Here is a 17,027-nt window from a genome sequence, read left to right as displayed (position 1 = left end):
CATTACAGCTCCACTACAACATTACTACATCTCCATTACAGCTCCACTACAACATTACTACATCTCCATTACAGCTCCACTACAACGTTACTACATCTCCATTACAGCTCCACTACAACGTTACTACAGCTCCATTACAGCTCCACCACAATGTTACTACAGCTCCATTACAGCTCCACCACAATGTTACTACAGCTCCATTACAGCTCCACTACAACATTACTACATCTCCATTACAGCTCCACCACAATGTTACTACAGCTCCATTACAGCTCCACTACAACATTACTACATCTCCATTACAGCTCCACTACAACGTTACTACATCTCCATTACAGCTCCACTACAACGTTACTACAGCTCCATTACAGCTCCACCACAATGTTACTACATCTCCATTACAGCTCCACTACAACATTACTACATCTCCATTACAGCTCCACTACAACGTTACTACATCTCCATTACAGCTCCACTACAACGTTACTACATCTCCATTACAGCTCCACTACAACGTTACTACAGCTCCATTACAGCTCCACTACAACATTACTACATCTCCATTACAGCTCCACTACAACGTTACTACATCTCCATTACAGCTCCACTACAACGTTACTACAGCTCCATTACAGCTCCACTACAACGTTACTACATCTCCATTACAGCTCCACTACAACGTTACTACAGCTCCATTACAGCTCCACCACAATGTTACTACAGCTCCATTACAGCTCCACTACAACATTACTACATCTCCATTACAGCTCCACTACAATGTTACTACATCTCCATTACAACTCCACTACAACATCTCCACTGCACCATTACTACATGGTTACAGAAAAAGATTGCTTTTCTCAGTGACTAAAAACAAAATCACGTCACATAAAAAATACAAGGAAAATTTAAATTTTTTGAAAAATACAAATAAATAAATAAACCACAGTGATTAGCCTGTGATGGAGCGTTTATAGGGAGCAAAACAGCTTCTCAAATGCTGGGTAGGAGTCTGCTCACTGTTTACTCTGTGTGTGTGAGTGTGTGTGTGTGTGTGTTCAATTGCTTCAATGATCGGGTTTATTTTTACACCCAAACACTTGATACTCGGCATCTTCAGGGTTGTTTGCAACAGTTTAGAAGTGATGTGTCCACTAGATCTCAGACTCAGTAAGTCATGTAGCGTGTAGGTGACGTCACAATCTCGGATTCTGTCACGTAATTTGTATTCAGAGTGCAATATTTGAACCTCGGGGAGAGTAATATAGCGGCACCCAGAGACATTGTTCTTCTCTTAAAGTAAAATCTGTACACAGTATACAGGTACAAATATAAACAAGTGAATAATTGAACATGGCTTGTACTGTATGAATATTATCTGTCGGTGTAAAGGAGTTTATTTTTTGGGGTTTTGTTTAGCTTTAACAGACATGGTCACATGTTCATATGATGCTCAGTAACTCTGCTTGTGTTTGAAGAGGAGTATAAATATTACAGCTAATAAAGTCACCTCAACACTCAGTTCACCCGCCGTAGTTTTTAAAACAGCGCCGGTATGATCGGGGTGTTCGGATTTCCGATGCGTAGATCCATCATGCTAGAGCCCAACATTCTGTTGTGTCACGTCACAGCTCGGGTTGCAGAACGCCAGCTCACGGTGTAGAAACACACACTGATGCGGCTTCATGCCGGCTTTATTTAGTTCACTGTAAATCACTAAAGCCGGAGTATTGAGGTGCTTTTTTTATGCCAGTATTACAGAATATCAGTGTATAAACGGCTTCAGCTTCACCAGGAACGGTTTCTACCAGAGAACAATCACATTCTCCTGTGTGTGTGTGTGTGTGTGTGTGTGTGTGTGTTAATCCCAGTAATGAGTCACCCTTTGCCCTGGTCACCCCCCCCCCCCCCCCCCCCCCCCCCGGCCCCCCCAGTGTGATGAAAGCTGAGAATAAAATTCCTCGCTTGGCTCTTCAGATTTACAGACTTTTTTTCTCCAGCAGGTTTCAGAGAGGAACAGAATAATGATTCACTGCTGCACTGGAAGATTTGCTTTTGAGAATCTGTGGTTTACTCGAGTTTTTCCTTTTGACTTTATGTTTGAGTTCAGCTCAACAATCAGCAACACATTAAACAATAACGTGCAGAACAGAACAGCATGTAATTTATGCAATACTAGAGACAACACAGCACAGAGCTGTGAACACAGCAGTGGTGTTATAAAGTACAGAAAGAAAGCGTGTATTAACGATGAGTCCGTGTAGATTTAGCAGAAGTGTAAATGTGAAGAAGTCAGTGGTACAGATCACCTGAAACAGCAGCAGTGAGTGGAGCAGAAACAGTAGCAGCAGCAGTAACAGTACTAACAGCAGCAACAGCAGTAACAGTAGCAACAGTAGTAGTAATAGCAGCAAAAGCAGTAACAGTCACTGTAGCAACGGCAGTAACAATAGCAACGGCAGTAACAGCAGTAACAATAGCAACGACGGAAACCATAGTAACAGCAGCAACAGTAGTAACAGTAGTCACTGTAACAACGGCAGTAACAATAGCAATGGCAGTAACAGCAGTAACAATAGCAACAGCAGTAACCATAGTAACAGCAGCAACAGTAGTAACAGTGGTCACTGTAACAACGGCAGTAACAATAGCAATGGCAGTAACAGCAGTAACAATAGCAACAGCAGTAACCATAGTAACAGCAGCAACAGTAGTAACAGTGGTCACTGTAACAACGGCAGTAACAATAGCAACGGCAGTAACAGCAGTAACAGTAGCAACGGCAGTAACCATAGTAACAGCAGCAACAGTAGTAACAGTGGTCACTGTAACAACGGCAGTAACAATAGCAACGGCAGTAACAGCAGTAACAATAGCAACAGCAGTAACCATAGTAACAGCAGCAACAGTAGTAACAGTGGTCACTGTAACAACGGCAGTAACAATAGCAATGGCAGTAACAGCAGTAACAATAGCAACAGCAGTAACCATAGTAACAGCAGCAACAGTAGTAACAGTGGTCACTGTAACAACGGCAGTAACAATAGCAACAGCAGTAACAGCAGTAACAGTAGCAACGACAGTAACCATAGTAACAGCAGCAACAGTAGTAACAGTGGTCACTGTAACAACGGCAGTAACAATAGCAACGGCAGTAACAGCAGTAACAATAGCAACAGCAGTAACCATAGTAACAGCAGCAACAGTAGTAACAGTGGTCACTGTAACAACGGCAGTAACAATAGCAACGGCAGTAACAGCAGTAACAGTAGCAACGGCAGTAACCATAGTAACAGCAGCAACAGTAGTAACAGTGGTCACTGTAACAACGGCAGTAACAATAGCAATGGCAGTAACAGCAGTAACAATAGCAACGGCAGTAACCATAGTAACAACAGCAACAGTAGTAACAGTGGTCACTGTAACAATGGCAGTAACAATAGCAACGGCAGTAACAGCAGTAACAATAGCAACGGCAGTAACCATAGTAACAACAGCAACAGTAGTAACAGTGGTCACTGTAACAATGGCAGTAACAATAGCAACGGCAGTAACAGCAGTAACAATAGCAACGACGGAAACCATAGTAACAGCAGCAACAGTAGTAACAGTAGTCACTGTAACAACGGCAGTAACAATAGCAATGGCAGTAACAGCAGTAACAATAGCAACAGCAGTAACCATAGTAACAGCAGCAACAGTAGTAACAGTGGTCACTGTAACAACGGCAGTAACAATAGCAATGGCAGTAACAGCAGTAACAATAGCAACAGCAGTAACCATAGTAACAGCAGCAACAGTAGTAACAGTGGTCACTGTAACAACGGCAGTAACAATAGCAATGGCAGTAACAGCAGTAACAATAGCAACAGCAGTAACCATAGTAACAGCAGCAACAGTAGTAACAGTGGTCACTGTAACAACGGCAGTAACAATAGCAACGGCAGTAACAGCAGTAACAATAGCAACAGCAGTAACCATAGTAACAGCAGCAACAGTAGTAACAGTGGTCACTGTAACAACGGCAGTAACAATAGCAACGGCAGTAACAGCAGTAACAGTAGCAACGGCAGTAACCATAGTAACAGCAGCAACAGTAGTAACAGTGGTCACTGTAACAACGGCAGTAACAATAGCAATGGCAGTAACAGCAGTAACAATAGCAGCGGCAGTAACCATAGTAACAACAGCAACAGTAGTAACAGTGGTCACTGTAACAATGGCAGTAACAATAGCAACGGCAGTAACAGCAGTTACAATAGCAACGGCAGTAACCATAGTAACAACAGCAACAGTAGTAACAGTGGTCACTGTAACAATGGCAGTAACAATAGCAACGGCAGTAACAGCAGTAACAATAGCAACGACGGAAACCATAGTAACAGCAGCAACAGTAGTAACAGTAGTCACTGTAACAACGGCAGTAACAATAGCAATGGCAGTAACAGCAGTAACAATAGCAACAGCAGTAACCATAGTAACAGCAGCAACAGTAGTAACAGTGGTCACTGTAACAACGGCAGTAACAATAGCAATGGCAGTAACAGCAGTAACAATAGCAACAGCAGTAACCATAGTAACAGCAGCAACAGTAGTAACAGTGGTCACTGTAACAACGACAGTAACAATAGCAACAGCAGTAACAGCAGTAACAGTAGCAACGACAGTAACCATAGTAACAGCAGCAACTGTAGTAACAGTGGTCACTGTAACAACGGCAGTAACAATAGCAACGGCAGTAACAGCAGTAACAATAGCAACAGCAGTAACCATAGTAACAGCAGCAACAGTAGTAACAGTGGTCACTGTAACAACGGCAGTAACAATAGCAACGGCAGTAACAGCAGTAACAGTAGCAACGGCAGTAACCATAGTAACAGCAGCAACAGTAGTAACAGTGGTCACTGTAACAACGGCAGTAACAATAGCAATGGCAGTAACAGCAGTAACAATAGCAACGGCAGTAACCATAGTAACAACAGCAACAGTAGTAACAGTGGTCACTGTAACAATGGCAGTAACAATAGCAACGGCAGTAACAGCAGTTACAATAGCAACGGCAGTAACCATAGTAACAACAGCAACAGTAGTAACAGTGGTCACTGTAACAATGGCAGTAACAATAGCAACGGCAGTAACAGCAGTAACAATAGCAACGACGGAAACCATAGTAACAGCAGCAACAGTAGTAACAGTAGTCACTGTAACAACGGCAGTAACAATAGCAATGGCAGTAACAGCAGTAACAATAGCAACAGCAGTAACCATAGTAACAGCAGCAACAGTAGTAACAGTGGTCACTGTAACAACGGCAGTAACAATAGCAATGGCAGTAACAGCAGTAACAATAGCAACAGCAGTAACCATAGTAACAGCAGCAACAGTAGTAACAGTGGTCACTGTAACAACGGCAGTAACAATAGCAACGGCAGTAACAGCAGTAACAGTAGCAACGGCAGTAACCATAGTAACAGCAGCAACAGTAGTAACAGTGGTCACTGTAACAATGGCAGTAACAATAGCAACGGCAGTAACAGCAGTAACAATAGCAACAGCAGTAACCATAGTAACAGCAGCAACAGTAGTAACAGTGGTCACTGTAACAACGGCAGTAACAATAGCAATGGCAGTAACAGCAGTAACAATAGCAACGGCAGTAACCATAGTAACAACAGCAACAGTAGTAACAGTGGTCACTGTAACAATGGCAGTAACAATAGCAACGGCAGTAACAGCAGTAACAATAGCAACGGCAGTAACCATAGTAACAGCAGCAACAGTAGTAACAGTGGTCACTGTAACAACGGCAGTAACAATAGCAACGGCAGTAACAGCAGTAACAATAGCAACGGCAGTAACCATAGTAACAGCAGCAACAGTAGTAACAGTGGTCACTATAACAACGGCAGTAGCAACAGCAACGGCAGTAACAGCAGTAACAATAGCAACGGCAGTAACCATAGTAACAGCAGCAACAGTAGTAACAGTAGTCACTGTAACAACGGCAGTAACAATAGCAACGGCAGTAGCAGCAGTAACAATAGCAACGGCAGTAACCATAGTAACAGCAGCAACAGTAGTAACAGTGGTCACTGTAACAACGGCAGTAACAATAGCAACGGCAGTAACAGCAGTAACAATAGCAACGGCAGTAACCATAGTAACAGCAGCAACAGTAGTAACAGTGGTCACTGTAACAACGGCAGTAACAATAGCAACGGCAGTAACAGCAGTAACAATAGCAACAGCAGTAACCATAGTAACAGCAGCAACAGCAGTAACAGTGGTCACTGTAACAACGGCAGTAACAATAGCAATGGCAGTAACAGCAGTAACAATAGCAACGGCAGTAACCATAGTAACAACAGCAACAGTAGTAACAGTGGTCACTGTAACAATGGCAGTAACAATAGCAACGGCAGTAACAGCAGTTACAATAGCAACGGCAGTAACCATAGTAACAACAGCAACAGTAGTAACAGTGGTCACTGTAACAATGGCAGTAACAATAGCAACGGCAGTAACAGCAGTAACAATAGCAACGACGGAAACCATAGTAACAGCAGCAACAGTAGTAACAGTAGTCACTGTAACAACGGCAGTAACAATAGCAATGGCAGTAACAGCAGTAACAATAGCAACAGCAGTAACCATAGTAACAGCAGCAACAGTAGTAACAGTGGTCACTGTAACAACGGCAGTAACAATAGCAATGGCAGTAACAGCAGTAACAATAGCAACAGCAGTAACCATAGTAACAGCAGCAACAGTAGTAACAGTGGTCACTGTAACAACGGCAGTAACAATAGCAACGGCAGTAACAGCAGTAACAGTAGCAACGGCAGTAACCATAGTAACAGCAGCAACAGTAGTAACAGTGGTCACTGTAACAATGGCAGTAACAATAGCAACGGCAGTAACAGCAGTAACAATAGCAACAGCAGTAACCATAGTAACAGCAGCAACAGTAGTAACAGTGGTCACTGTAACAACGGCAGTAACAATAGCAATGGCAGTAACAGCAGTAACAATAGCAACAGCAGTAACCATAGTAACAGCAGCAACAGTAGTAACAGTGGTCACTGTAACAACGGCAGTAACAATAGCAACGGCAGTAACAGCAGTAACAGTAGCAACGGCAGTAACCATAGTAACAGCAGCAACAGTAGTAACAGTGGTCACTGTAACAACGGCAGTAACAATAGCAATGGCAGTAACAGCAGTAACAATAGCAACGGCAGTAACCATAGTAACAACAGCAACAGTAGTAACAGTGGTCACTGTAACAATGGCAGTAACAATAGCAACGGCAGTAACAGCAGTAACAATAGCAACGGCAGTAACCATAGTAACAACAGCAACAGTAGTAACAGTGGTCACTGTAACAATGGCAGTAACAATAGCAACGGCAGTAACAGCAGTAACAATAGCAACGGCAGTAACCATAGTAACAACAGCAACAGTAGTAACAGTGGTCACTGTAACAATGGCAGTAACAATAGCAACGGCAGTAACAGCAGTAACAATAGCAACGGCAGTAACCATAGTAACAGCAGCAACAGTAGTAACAGTGGTCACTGTAACAACGGCAGTAACAATAGCAACGGCAGTAACAGCAGTAACAATAGCAACGGCAGTAACCATAGTAACAGCAGCAACAGTAGTAACAGTGGTCACTATAACAACGGCAGTAGCAACAGCAACGGCAGTAACAGCAGTAACAATAGCAACGGCAGTAACCATAGTAACAGCAGCAACAGTAGTAACAGTAGTCACTGTAACAACGGCAGTAACAATAGCAACGGCAGTAGCAGCAGTAACAATAGCAACGGCAGTAACCATAGTAACAGCAGCAACAGTAGTAACAGTGGTCACTGTAACAACGGCAGTAACAATAGCAATGGCAGTAACAGCAGTAACAATAGCAACGGCAGTAACCATAGTAACAGCAGCAACAGTAGTAACAGTGGTCACTGTAACAACGGCAGTAACAATAGCAACGGCAGTAACAGCAGTAACAATAGCAACGACAGTAACCATAGTAACAGCAGCAACAGTAGTAACAGTCGTCACTGTAACAACGGCAGTAACAATAGCAACGGCAGTAACAGCAGTAACAATAGCAACGACAGTAACCATAGTAACAGCAGCAACAGTAGTAACAGTGGTCACTGTAACAACGGCAGTAACAATAGCAACGGCAGTAACAGTTGCAATAGCAGTCACTTTAGCAATAGCAGTAACAGCAATAACAGTTGCAACAGCAGTAACCATAGTAACAGTAGTAACAGCAGTCACTATAGCAACAGCAGTAACCATAGTAACAGCAGCAACAGCAGTAACAGTAGTAACAGCAGTCACTATAGCAACGGCAGCAACAGCAGTAACCATAGCAGACATCCCAAGTCTCCCGGAAGTTCCGGGAGTCTCCCGCATGTTGATAGCGGCTCCCTGATGCCCGCAAATTGGAGAATATCTCCCGGAATCTAGAGCAAGCGAACAAGAGCGCGCACGCGAAACATTAATGTCTGCATCGCGCATATGACGGAGTGCGCGAGGGAGAGACTGCGTGTGTGCCTGTTCATGTAGCGCATGCTAGACAAAGAGCATCCTGATTGGTTTACAGACATCCCAACCTGCAGAAACTCATCCCCCCCGCTGATGGGAAAAAAGTCATGCAGCATGAATTTTTTCCCATCGGGGGGGGCTTGGGTGTCACGACACCTCCCTGAAATGAGTTTCTGCAGGTTGGGATGTCTGCCATAGTAACAGCAGCAACAGCTGTAATGGTAGTAACATCAGTAACAGCAGCTTTGTGTTTAAATTGAGTTTGTTGTGTTTCTCAGGATGTGTAATGTGCTGTGATCTGGTCTCTCCTCAGAGAGCTGCTGGAGGCGACCTGCCGGTTAGCCAACACTCTAAAGAGCCATGGCGTGAGGAAAGGAGACCGCGTTGCCATCTACATGCCTGTGAGTCCCATAGCGGTGGCGGCCATGTTGGCGTGTGCGAGGATCGGAGCCATTCACACTGTAGTGTTCGCTGGGTTCAGCTCTGACGCTCTGGCAGGCAGGATTCAGGATGGTGAGGACACGGGGAACGGGGACAAGGGCCAAATCAGGAATGTTAACACAGCATTAATCTAATCTATAATCCACACTGTTCATGAGGTCTAACAGGGAGTGTTGGTGTAACGTCACAGCAGAAACCTTTCAGAACCTTCTGGCAAAATCTGATCATAGCGTAACGGCTGAATTTTTCCACTGCTCTTAAAAACTTCAGCAAAGTCAGAAAACTGTTGTGAAATCCAGGTCTGGAAAGGTTTTCAGTCCTTGCTGTGATTGTTGTGAATATACTGAGTCAGCATTTTTACACCCACATCTCCATGTCTGAGTTACAGTATCTGTGTGTCTTTCTGACCCATAAAAGTGCGGATATCTTTATAGGTTTTTTGATTAACTGACTGTAAAACTCTCACAGATTTGGGAATGACGAACTGGGAGACAGGCTTGACAACCTAAGGTGCATTCGATTTTCAATTTGTGATCACTTCTCAGTGTCTTTATTTCTCTTTTACACACACACACACACACACACACACACACACACACACACACACACACACACACACGGCACTGGGTACCTCAGCTCTCTCTGATTACCGTCTTCTCTCGGAAAGAACACAGATAAACACAAAAGTAAAATTGCCAGTAATCAAACATAGGTGAAACTTGTCATGTTACCTGTTCTACCTGACTCTACACCGCCCACAGCTGACCACACCCCTGCTACCACACTGACCTTGTAATTTTGATAAGGAAAACTCTCAGTCCTCCACACACGAATATTTAACCCTGAGATTTAGTTTAAGGTGGAAAAGATACGCACGCGCACACACACACACACACACACACACACACACACACACACACACACACACACACACACACCTCCTACACTGTGTGTGTGTGTGTGTATGTGTATGTTTTGTGTGTTCTGTCCAGTTTCAGTTAATTACATTAGAAATGACTTTATGCAGTACAGTTTATTGACACGCAGTAATATTTCACTCAGAAATGGTTACTGATTCACCGATGGATGATTATTGGGTTAAAATTGGGACGTAGCCTTCGGTGTTCACTAAGGTGGGGTTTACATTAGACCGTATCAGCGGATCATCAGATTAACGTTTTTAAAATGATTAGTGTGCACACAGCAACGCCAATACACGATTCGCGTGCACATAGCAACGCCAATACACGGATACGCTCGGCTCCGCAGGCATCCTGCGCTCCAAATCACTCCGCTCTGAACAGCGAGTGCCCTCTGGAGGGTGCGCACTCCGGCCCTGTGCAGCTCACAGAGCGCGCGAGTGGAGCGCACGAGCAGTGATTCGGGACTGAGCCGCTGTGTGTGAGATCCCAGCGCATATCACTTACCACTTGCAAGTGGAAGGATGGCAAGCCTAAAGACAATCATAACTACACAATGGGCAGTATTTGCATCAGTATTTGCAGTATTTTCATACTTTTATACTCTTTAATGAAAGGTGATACAAGGCGGAAGTCCGCGCCGTTTTTCAGCAGTCGCGTCACATGACCAACGCCAGCGAATCAGGAAGGTGGATGTCACAGTGACGTTGTCCAATGACGACGCCAGCTAGAGCTCAGCACAGCGTATCCGCGTATTCTCAATGTTTACACAGCACCGGAGCAGACACGATCTGGATTGAATATGTGGACCCTGGCGGATTCCCGTTTCCCGGCGTTTCCAGGCGTTTTAATGTAAACGGACAGTGCATCCGCGAAGAAAACGAGACAGATACGGTCTAATGTAAACTTGGCCTCAATCACTAGCACAGGAACAGGTCAACATCTCAAAAGTAGTGTCCATCACCTCAGTCAGCTTTCATTCATTGTATTCAAACTCAAGTCGCCATCGACAGGAGGACAGAATCACGCAACAAATAAGTAAGTAAGTAAAATGTATTATATAGCGCTTTTCCCAGAGAAAATCAAAGTGCTTTAGAAGAATCATTAACAGCAGAAAATGGAAAAGAAATAACATAAAATACATACAGCACTGAAATACATAAAACTTATATAAAATGCAGACCGATACAACATAATACTCAAACGCATGTATGTATTTCACTGCTTTTTAAAATAGTTCAAAGAATCAGTTTTTCTTAAAGGGCTCCTGACAGCAAAATTATGCTCTAAAATAGGTTTCTGTAATAAAACTACAAATACCACTGATCACTTTCATGATAGAGCTAACCACCAACAGAACCAAATCAGTAGATTTGTCTTTGTGCGAAGTTGCCAAGCGCCAAGCCGCTGTCAGTGGCCGCTATATTTGCCGTGACGTCACGTGCAGAACGACTGCTCGGCCTTCAAGGCAGCTATGGCCGACGAAACCGAGCGATTTTCTGACCAGTCTTCAGAAACTGAGGCCCTTTTCTTCAGAAAGAAAAGAATAAACTACCAGTACAAATGAAGTGACATGTGAAAAACTAAACATTGAGACAGAATTTTTACATGGAAACACAAAGGCAATCAAGAAAACATTATGTTTTCCTCTGACAAGAACATTATTCAACCACATAAAACATGATCAAGATGAAAACAATTTTAAACTGTCGGTCAATCTGACAACGCAAATACAGAGGCACACAATTATCAGTTTTCAGTCCACATAAAACCGAGAGACATGAGCATGGACAGCAGCGTCCTTGTCCGGCTTGTCACACGCCGCGCTGAGAGGCTCCCTGGCCCGGTCGTCCGCAGGCAGGAACTCAGTGTCGTCTGGGATTTCTTCCCCTCGACAGATATTGCTATCGCTATTATTTATTAGTAAATATCTCATTACAAGATGGAGATCTACACCGAAAAATCATCAATCAACAAGTAATCAAACTAGCATGCCAACATGCTAATGCCAACCTAGGAGGAGGAGTGGATCCAATAAACGTGTCGGAATAAGGCAGAATAAGTAAACTTAAGAAGAACAAAGGCAAGCACACTAATAAAACATTTGAGGAGAAAGCTGAAAACTGTAATTTGCTAACACCGAGCAAAAACATGGCTGAATCCTGAATGACTCCTATTTGCATAAATAGGGGACTACCATACATAGGCGGCAAAATGTAGTTTTTTTCCTGCCGTGGAAGTGCACTTGTATACCGAGGAGAAAGCAATTTGCATTACAGCCGTGAATGAGGATTCAAAATCAGGCTTTTGTCTAAACCGGGGAACAGGGGCGCTGTGCCCTCTTACCGAAATGCCGATTGAACCCCAAGTCACACTTAGGCCATGCACTTATTTGCTACTGCACAACATGCAGTCTTTCTCAAAACGATCTTTTCTCCGTGAAAACATCCCAGCAACACCACGTGACAATGTGTCTGATCATCAAATACGTTATAATTACTCCAAAAATATTCCAATCATAGTAGATACACCGCCAGACGGTGCAAAAACAATCCGAATTGGCGTTTTCCAGACTGAGGCGCCATGTTGTTTAGTTGTTTACTTGTCGCGGCTGCTCTCGCGAGATTTGACATGGGTTACATACAAGGTCAGCTGACTTGTAGAGCGAGATTTCTCGAGACTGAATGACCTTTCACCCACCGGCGTGGGAGCTTTTGACAGAAGTAGTTCGTGAGTTGTTTTTGTTGACACTTGGGCATTTAAAGATGTCATCCCGCAGCACGAAACGGAAGAAAGCCAAAGACTGTCCGGGGCAGAAGAAGATTACTTCTTTCTTTTTCAATGTTGACAAACAATTTGTTACAATTTCCCTCTCAGATACTCAGAATGTCCCATTGTAGCCTCAATTTTTCAAAGGCTTCGCACAGCAGAGGGGGGGATTGACACCCCCCCCAACCCCCCAACCCCGGTTGCTTCACTCCCTCACCATGGTGAGCGCCCTCATACTAAATTTTTCTAGAAAACCCCCTGAAAATGGCGGCTCGGTTTGGTTTTCCCTTTCGGGCGCTCTCGTTTTCTGTTAGAATTTGGCATTCTCTACATCTCTCTCTCACCCACTCACTATCCCCACCAATACACATTGTCACACAGTGTCATGTTTTAAAAGAAGGATTTTACATGTCTGTCAAACAGAGGCCCGCCTGTCATTGGGAGTCCACATGTCCCGTGTCCGGCGCACTTGTTTTACCCACTCTTCGCGTCTGATGGGATCCTTGGGAAAGGTGTACAGACTGTACCCGGCTTCCCTGGTGTTTGAGCAAAATCCAGCCACACAACGAGCAGGCATAGGGTCATTCCGTGCCAACTCACCTAAGGGTCCCCACATCACCGTCTCAGATTTTGCTCAAAAAATTCTATAATCAAGAATCATATGTTTGTACCACACATGCAAAATATTAGCTCCCAATTCATTGTAGTTTTGGAACTACAGGCCTTTGAAATTTTGATGTCAAAATACCACATGACGAAATGGCTCTTTCCCCAACTTCAGAGACCCATAACTTTTTATTGCAGCTATCTAGACAGTTGTGTTTGCAGATTCTTACTGAATGATACCCACTCTTTTCAAATCTGTTGTCAGAAAGCCTCTGAAGGACATACGTTTTGCATAATGGGAAGCCAAAAATGACGTTTTGGCCAAAATCACATAAAATTCATTAAAACTCTTGGGGGCATAGTAGAAATATGAAGCTAGTTAGATTTTTTTCCTCACTACATAGTATTTGTAGGGTTGTTATCTGTTCACAGAAACATATTTTGCCATGAAATTTCAATTCCTGAATTTACAAAAAATTTTTTAACATCTTACGTCCTTTCCGAGGGGGCTAAAATAGGGCATTTTCGCCATCTTATTTGGTCATGTGGCTAGGGGTTTAGGATCTTCAAATTTTTTGTGAAGATGCTCTCATATAAGATGTAACTACTCCCTGATTTTTTTTAACAAACGCCCCTTGCTTCATATTTTAATAATTTTTTTTGTACATGGACAGTTTCATCATTTTTCACTTTTTTCCACATTCAGAACTCTGTAACTCTAAATTGGAAGATTCCTACTAGCAGCTATTTCAGATTTACATACACTGACACACAAATTTTCATATTTTAGTAGTTGTATGCCCAAGAAATTCATATTTTTCTTTCTATTGGGACCTAAAAACAGCTATTTGGCCAAAAATGACAAAAACGCTGGGCAGCTTTTAATAAACAAGGGAATAATAAAGGGGTGTTTTGCACACAAATTAAGGCTTATAAGAACCTAATCTAGGCATACACATTTCCTGAACAACTTTTTCTGTATTGTATATTATTTTTTGCAATTAGAAAATTTTAGGTATAATTGCAATTTTTGTTGAATATCCTTGGAAAATATAGAAAAATAACAACAAAATTCTGGAGTAGTATTTTTTATATACTTCAAGGTTGTGTAAGCACAAAACATTTAGCAATGAGGTTTTATTTACATATTAACACATTCAATGATCCATGATCATGATGTTGAAAAACATCACAAGATTTGTACATAATTTAAAGTCAAATATGGGCATCCGTGATAATGGGTAATTCATTCACAGGCAGTACAGTTTCATGTGATGTGCTAAGACACTCATAAACTGTCATCTAGTAGTACATAAGTTAAAACTTAAGTCTTTCACAAGTTTGAAGTCATCCTCTGTTAGTTGGTAATGGCGTCCCCCACTTTTTATGTTTGGGGCCTCTACCACACAAAGGACATGAAGCAAAGGCACCCAACATTCATCTTTCCTGCTTTGTGGTGGCCATGAGAATGTGTTGCCTCGTCCTTGTCTCATGAAATTGACATACACATCATTTTCTTCTTCATTTCTGGTGACAATATTTCCAATGTACCATTTTCTGTCATAAACACAGGCAATATATTTGCCTGGCTGGTACATATTTGGTGCAGATTGGGACATTTGGCTTGGGGCCTGTAACTGGGACTGTAAAACTGGTGTGGTTTCAGGTCCTATGTCCACTACCGATGATGGTACCACATCAGAAGAAACCCTTCTCATCTCCAGCTGAGTGGGTGCAATTGGGCAGAAGCTGTGATGAGATCTTGTTCCAGGATAGAAAAAGTCACCACATCTTTAATTTATGAGGAAAATAGCCCATTCCCTCCAGAACTTGAAAAATATCAAGTCAACATTTTTGTCATTTTTGGCCAAATAGCTGTTTTTAGGTCCCAATAGAAAGAAAAATATGAATTTCTTGGGCAGACTACTACTAAAATATGAAAATTTGTATGTCAGTGTATGTAAATCTGAAATAGCTGCTAGTAGGAATTTTCCAATTTAGAGTTACAGAGTTCTGAATGTGGAAAAAAGTGAAAAATGATGAAACTGTCCATGTACAAAAAAAATTATTAAAATATGAAGCAAGGGGCGTTTGTTAAAAAAAATCAGGGAGTAGTTACATCTTATATGAGAGCATCTTCACAAAAAACTAGAAGATCCTAAACCCCTAGCCACATTAACAAATAAGATGGCAAAAATGCCCTATTTTAGCCCCCTCGGAAAGGACGTAAGATGTTAAAAAAAATTTTAAAAATTCAGGAATATAATTTTCATCGCAAAATATGTTTCTGTGAACAGATAACAACCCTACAATTACTATGTAATGAGGAAAAAATCTAACTAGTTTCATATTTCTACTAGGCCCCTTTGAGTTTTAATGAATTTTAAGCGATTTTGGCCAAAATGCCATTTTTGGCTTCCTATTATGCAAAAAGTATGTCCTTCAGAGGCTTTCTGGCAACAGATTTGAAAAGAGTGGGTATCATTCAGTAAGAATCTGCACACACAACTTTCTAGATAGCTGCAATAAAAAGTTATGGGTCTCTGAAGTTGGGGAAAGAGCCAATTTCGACATGTGGTGTTTTGACATCAATATTTCAAAGGCCTGTAGTTCCAAAACTACAACATAATTGGGGGCTAATATTTTGCATGTGTGGTACAAACATATGATTCTTGATTAGAGAATTTTTTGAGTAAAATCTGAGACGGTGATGTGGGGGAGTTCCTGAAATTTAGGTGAGTTGGCACGGAATGACCCCATATTCACCAAAATAAACCACTCAGACGCAAAAATAATCACTTGCAAAGCACTGGTGAACAACGAGAAGTTGAGAAAATGTCTGTCAGCGGTTCTGCATGTGACGTCATATCCGCCTTCTTCCTCGGCCGTGGGTTGGCTCGCTATGATATCGATTTATCTGCGTGGCGGGCCATTCAAAACCATGTTTGTTACTATTCTGTCGCGTAATGTGTGAAGTACAGTGGTGCTTGAAAGTTTGTGAACCCTTTAGAATTTTCTATATTTCTGCATAAATATGACCTAAAACATCATCGGATTTTCACACAAGTCCTAAAAGTAGATAAAGAGAACCCAGTTAAACAAATGAGACAAAAATATTATACTTGGTCATTTATTTATTGAGGAAAATGATCCAATATTACATATCTGTGAGTGGCAAAAGTATGTGAACCTCTAGGATGAGCAGTTAATTTGAAGGTGAAATTAGAGTCAGGTGTTTTCAATCAATGGGATGACAATCAGGTGTGAGTGGGCACCCTGTTTTATTTAAAGAACAGGGATCTATCAAAGTCTGATCTTCACAACACATGTTTGTGGAAGTGTATCATGGCACGAACAAAGGAGATTTCTGAGGACCTCAGAAAAAGTGTTACTGATGCTCATCAGGCTGGAAAAGGTTACAAAACCATCTCTAAAGAGTTTGGACTCCACCAATCTACAGTCAGACAGACTGTGTACAAATGGAGGAAACTCAAGACCATTGTTACCCTCCCCAGGAGTGGTCGACCAACAAAGATCACTCCAAGAGCAAGGCGTGTAATAGTTGGTGGGGTCACAAAGGACCCCAGGGTAACTTCTAAGCACCTGAAGGCCTCTCTCACATTGGCTAATGTTAATGTTCATGAGTCCACCATCAGGAGAACACTGAACAACAATGGTGTGCATGGCAGGGCTGCAAGGAGAAAGCCACTGCTCTCCAAAAAG

At 42.3% G+C, this 17,027-nt stretch overlaps 1 protein-coding gene across 3 annotated transcripts in view; it reads left to right on the top strand.

The window, feature by feature from the left end:
• Positions 1–17,027, top strand: part of acss1 (acyl-CoA synthetase short chain family member 1) — an 82,704-nt gene that overhangs the window by 35,299 nt on the left and 30,378 nt on the right. For all 3 annotated transcript variants that reach the window (XM_060933259.1, XM_060933262.1, XM_060933260.1), the window contains exon 3: positions 8,882–9,081. In XM_060933259.1, coding sequence (XP_060789242.1) covers positions 8,882–9,081 — 200 coding nt within the window. The remainder of the gene's footprint in view (positions 1–8,881; positions 9,082–17,027) is intronic.

Source organism: Neoarius graeffei, chromosome 11 (assembly GCF_027579695.1).
Source record: "Neoarius graeffei isolate fNeoGra1 chromosome 11, fNeoGra1.pri, whole genome shotgun sequence".
In the NCBI taxonomy this organism is placed as follows: domain Eukaryota; kingdom Metazoa; phylum Chordata; class Actinopteri; order Siluriformes; family Ariidae; genus Neoarius; species Neoarius graeffei.
The sequence above is the reverse complement of the archived record's forward strand: the minus strand, read 5'-3'. Positions and strand labels throughout refer to the sequence as shown.